The following is a 5,465-nucleotide window of genomic DNA, read 5'->3' on the forward strand; positions in this document are numbered from 1 at the left end:
AAAAAGGGGAGCTGTAAGATAGAAAAAATGGAAATTTTTTTATTAGACTTAATATGTTCAATTATTGAGAAGTTAAAAATGGGGGATAAGAAGATATCTTTCCCTAAAAAAACATTAGTTGAGTAAGTTGTAAAGAAAGTTAGATCAAAGGCGGTTTTTGTAAATTTTCAATTCTACCAATTACATACGATGATGTACAGTCTACATGGTCTAGAAGCCGCCCAAAATGGAGCACCGAGCCGAAGTTGGTGCAGGAGGAGAAATGGGCATTGAATTTTTGGAATTTAAGGGAAGAAATGTCGTCACGGCAGCTTTAAATCCCATCACGTAGTTCGATGATACATGTTTTTGCAACTAGAAAATGATGGGATTCAGAGTGGGTGTGGAGGTGCGGATCGAAACAATAAATTATTATTCCTCACCGCCTTCCGTTTCTGTCCCTCTCCCGTTTCTATTTTTCTACCCCGTCTCTTTCTCTCCTCTATGTACACCGTCAACCTGTGCCTGTGCCTGTGCGTGTGCGGGTTCCGCAAGGGACAGTGGGGGATGTCACGGGTTCGCCTTGAAACTCCCCTCCCTCTCTTCTCTCTCTCCTGATGCCAGACAGACAGACAGACACATATTCTCACACCAGCAAACCGAGGAAAAAGACAACCACCAGAACCCCACACCCACGCCCCCTACTGCTCCTCCTGCCGCGTCTTTCTCATCACTCCTTCTAGTCCTTCTTCTCGTAACAGTCCCATTTCAAACACATAAACACACACACACTCTGTCTAGGCCTTCCGTTTGCAAGTTTGGCTTTGTCGCCAATCTATCTCAACTTTTTTCCATATTTCCTGTTCTCTCACTTAATGAGCTTTTTTCCATATTTTTCTCTCCTGTTTCCGTCCCTGTCTTCTAATTTCGGTTTGTATTCACTCTCTCTGTTTCCCTTCCTTTCTAGAATAAGTGGGATTTAGTTTGCGATGGATATTTTGGTGGAGAACTGTGAGGGGATAATGCTATCAGTTGAGTCACACAAGTCGGTTCCGGCCCCTTTCCTCACCAAGACCTACCAGCTCGTGGACGATCCTTCCACTGATCACATTGTCTCTTGGGGAGAAGACCACTCCACCTTCGTCGTATGGAGACCACCTGAGTTCGCACGCGACCTCCTCCCCAACTACTTCAAGCACAACAACTTCTCCAGCTTCGTCCGCCAACTCAACACCTATGTACTCTCCCTCTCCCTCTCTCTCTATATATCTGAGTAGCAACTAGCACTCTCCCTTACAATCCTGTTTCTAGTGAGAGAAAGTTCTTGTTCTTACTCATTACTACGTGAATAAGTATAGATCTCATTCTTTCTTCTTTTCACTGATTTTGTGCAGGGGTTTAGGAAGATAGTTCCAGATCGTTGGGAGTTTGCGAACGAGTACTTTAGAAAGGGAGAGAAGCAGCTTCTATGTGAGATCCACAGGCGAAAGACTCCTCACCACCCGCCACAGGCGTTGCTGCCCTTTGCCCCAAGATTAATGGCCCCGCCGTCGCCATTCATGGATTCGGATGATCGCGGCATGTGGTGCGACTCAACCTCGGAGTCGTCTTCTCCAAGCCCACCTTTGCTTAGCAACGGTGCAGGCACTGTCTCTGCACTCTCTGAAGACAATGAGAGGCTCAGGCGGAGCAACTCCATGCTTCTCTCCGAACTCGCTTACATGAGAAAGCTCTACAACGACATCATTTACTTTGTCCAGAACCACGTCGTCCCTGTTGCCCCTTCTAATGCCTCGTCATCTAGGCTCATTGAACCTAGCTCTTCGCTCACTCATGTGAATGCGAGGGCTGGGTTCACTTTACTGGGTTCGCACCGCTGCCACACGAATAACACTTGTAGCACCTCAGGGAGCTCGGTGACTGTGGTGGAGGAGAGTAAGCCAAGGCTGTTTGGGGTGCCCTTGCAAGCGAACAAGAGGCCGCACCCTGACCCCAGCCCAGATGACGTAGCCACCTGTGCCTCCACCACAGCGCCTCCACACAAGTGGGCTCGTGGCTTGGTCGAGACTGTGTCCGTGTTATCTAAGGAGGACGACTTGGCTTTGAATCTTAAGCCTCCTTCTGTTTCTTCTTCTTCTCCCACGCATCTGAAGCTCGATGCGCCAGCCTGAGGAGAAAGTCAGAAGCCAGTACACGAAAGTGGCTCTCTCTTTTTTTTTTTTTTTTCTTTTTTTTTTGTTTCTTTTGCAGAGGGGGTGGATTGCTCATGGATTAGTCGCTGGTGCTTTGGTTCCTTTAGTGATCAATTTGCATTCGACCCATGCAAATTTATAAATATATATTTGACATTAACCTTATCACAAACCACTTGTTAGAAAGATGAGCAACCCACAAAGATGGAAAAAATTTGCAATGGGGGCAAAAGAAAGAAATCGAATTTGGAGAATGTAATGTATCATGGTGATGGTCATCATCTCATCTTCATTCAATGCTGTCGTGCCTAGAGACTGGGGAGAGAGCACCCACGTCAACAACAACCCATTATGGCTCCACAGTGGACGGGTCATCGGTGTTTGTATTTACAAGGATCGTCTTCATTCACAGAGGTTAGGACCGTTTCCAGCCCACCCTTTCAGGACATGTTTAAGCAGGACTAGCACCGGTTAGATAACCCTCTCTCTCTGCTAGAATAGTGGCTCGAGAGGCGCTTCTCTCTTTTTCTCTCTCTAGAAACAGGTTAATTTCTCTCTCGGACACCCAAAAACTCAATGCTGTTGATCTCTCTCGTCACTTTCTCTCTTCTCGCAGTTCTCACAGTCCTCTCACTCATTTGCTTCCTCACTCTCCCCCATCTTGTCTCTCTCTCTCTCTTAACTGTTGGATTTCCACCGGGTCGGGCCAGGGTTTCGGTGTTTCGAGAGGTAGGATATAAAGTGAAGAGGAAAGCGTTGGACTGCAAGGATCATCTCAAAATAATTTTGATTTCTTTTTTTTTTTGGGTAATTCAAGAGAGAAGACACGTCTTTATCCGTTTTTTTAATAAATTAGGGAGTTGTATTTTAAAGGTATTTTAATTTATTTTTTTTGAGTAATTCAGTAGCAAGATAGGCACTACCCGTTTTCCCAATAAATTATTGAGGTACATTTTGAATGTGTTAATTAAACGTGTAAGAGGATTGAAATTCATTTGAAGGTGTTAATTAAAAGTGTAAGACGACGTGCAAACTGGGTAGAGGGATACTACCACGACTACCCATGGTCGTTTCTTTTGCCCGAATGCTTTGACTTTTTGTTAGGATGAGGGCATTGTCCACTTTGTCTTCTATGTGCATTGCATCACCGATCAACTCGCCCTCGCCCCTCTCGCCCACAACACCCCCCCATCCCCCCCCCCCCCCCCCCCCCCGCTCTCCCCAACCCCCACCGGAAAGCAATTGTATGCTTTTGTATAACTCAAAAGCTTTAATGCTCCTGCCGTAGCATACATATTCTACTACCTCTGGTAAAATTTGTATTACGAATTGTATTTTAGATTCTAAATTATAAGAATATAATATTGAGTACCCAGCGACCAACTTCAAGGAAAAAAATTCTAACTCAATCGCAACTTCAAGGAAAAAAATTCTAACTCAATCGCTGTGCTCTTAAAAAAATAACATCTCAAAATTGAACAAGAAATTTCAAATTTTTGGAGGGAGTAAATCTAGATATTCATGAACTTAAAAAATCGAGACCTTTTTCTATGAAACAATTTATCTAGTCATAATTAGATGGACTCAACAATTTTGGATAAAAAAAATGTCCCCGAGTAGCACGATTTGGTCCGAGGGAGTTGTTGTACAATATGCCCTCTTGTAGATATACAGATGCCCAAGGATATATATATATAAGGAAAAGTTTGACTGCACATTGGTTGAGAGTCTAGCGGGTCTCTTTTGAGTGAAAAGTATAGAACAAGATCGTTTATTTTTAGCTAATTATTATTGATCACTACATGTGAAATCCGGCCTCTAAGGATGTGCAATTGATTGAGAATAAAATTCAAAATATATTTTCACATAACACGAGACTATTGATATTGTCAAATTTCATATTTGATAGCTAAAGATATTGGTAAAAATGTTATGTATTTGCCAGGAGGGGGGGACATATTCTTACATTAAATCATCCATCTCAAAAATGGACATAAAATCATCCATCTCAAAGATGGACATAAATGGTGGTCCTTCTAAAAAAAATTTGGTTCGAATATTCCCTTAAAAAATTATTATTTTTAAAGATGCTAGATCCGTAAAAAATGACGCCCAATCTATTTCAAAAAAAAATTATTAAGCGGGGGCGTATTTCTACACATAAATTCGGGGACTCATATAAACCCAAAGATACTTGTGTCTCCTCTGCTAAAATCAGATGATCCTATAGTATACAATAGTGCACTTTTCAATAGAAAATGATAACGGGATAAGGGGAAAGAAAAAAACAAAAGTCCATGGTCATTTAGGCGATTTAAGTATTTGCACCGTGATCCAACCAAAATGTGCAAATTGACTCTCTCTTAGAAGGATATAAGACGCCTAATGGGTTGGTACCTAAGCAAAAGCATAAGGATAAAGAATTGAGCGTTCGGTAGGAATATGTTTTAGGGTCCCATTTGGCTGCTCTTCTTTGTGAAGTATTTTGTAATTTATTTAGTAATTTTGGGTAATGTTGGGAATCAAAACTATCTTGATTACCCCTTGTTGTGACGAACCTTCACCGCAACAAATCTAACACTTCGAAACCAACTTGCCAATTATTGGCAAGTTAATTCCAAGAAATCCATGAATCGAATATATGGTGTAGTAAATTTGGTAATAATATGATGAAATCAAGAGAAAGTAAAATAGAAACTCTAATGGCACAAGCACATTTTACAAAGCGTAATCAAATCTGTTCACCCAAAGTGGGCTATATCCACGGGCAAGGGGTAGTGATGCATTCACTATAAAAGCAAAAAATGTACAATGGGAAAGAAATCTCAATTAGATATTTCCTACCACAATATCACCATCAATTGACTCCGCTCTTTGTCACCGTCGACCAAGACCGTTACTGCGAAGAAATGCCAATGAAAAACCAGCCTAATATGAGGCCACAATGGTGCTATGGTTCTTGTAAGAACCTTAATTTCTATTCCCCAATCTTATCTGCACTTTTCCTTTTGTTCTCTCTCTCGAAAATTCACTCATAGGCCTCCATAAAAAGCCATTCTTCTATGAAAAAAATACCCCTCATGAAGAGGGAATTACGTATGAGAGTGATTTTGTCATCACATCCCAACAATCTCCACCTTGATGCAAAATCACATATTTTCTTTGCCAACCATATTTGGTTGCTCCCTTTTTTAAGAACCTAGGGAACTTAGCCAATTCGTCAAGCTCTCTAGCCCAATAACCTCCATGAGCATGCCTTGCTCATCTTCCTTCATGCTTGTGTTTCTCATGCAA

The 5,465-nt window shown here is 41.9% G+C and overlaps 1 protein-coding gene across 1 annotated transcript; it reads left to right on the forward strand.

Moving 5' to 3' along the window:
* Window positions 1-213: 213 nt before the first annotated feature.
* Window positions 214-3,071, forward strand: LOC18425278 (heat stress transcription factor B-4). Its single transcript, XM_006829826.3, has 2 exons — window positions 214-1,217; window positions 1,374-3,071. The coding sequence occupies exons 1-2, from the start codon at window positions 969-971 to the stop codon at window positions 2,148-2,150; spliced, it is 1,026 nt and encodes a 341-aa protein (XP_006829889.1). The 5' UTR covers window positions 214-968; the 3' UTR covers window positions 2,151-3,071.
* The last annotated feature ends 2,394 nt before the right edge of the window (window positions 3,072-5,465 follow it).

This window comes from Amborella trichopoda, chromosome 4 (assembly GCF_054954075.1).
Source record: "Amborella trichopoda isolate Santa Cruz 75 chromosome 4, AtrichopodaSantaCruz75HAP2 v2.0, whole genome shotgun sequence".
Classification (NCBI taxonomy): domain Eukaryota; kingdom Viridiplantae; phylum Streptophyta; class Magnoliopsida; order Amborellales; family Amborellaceae; genus Amborella; species Amborella trichopoda.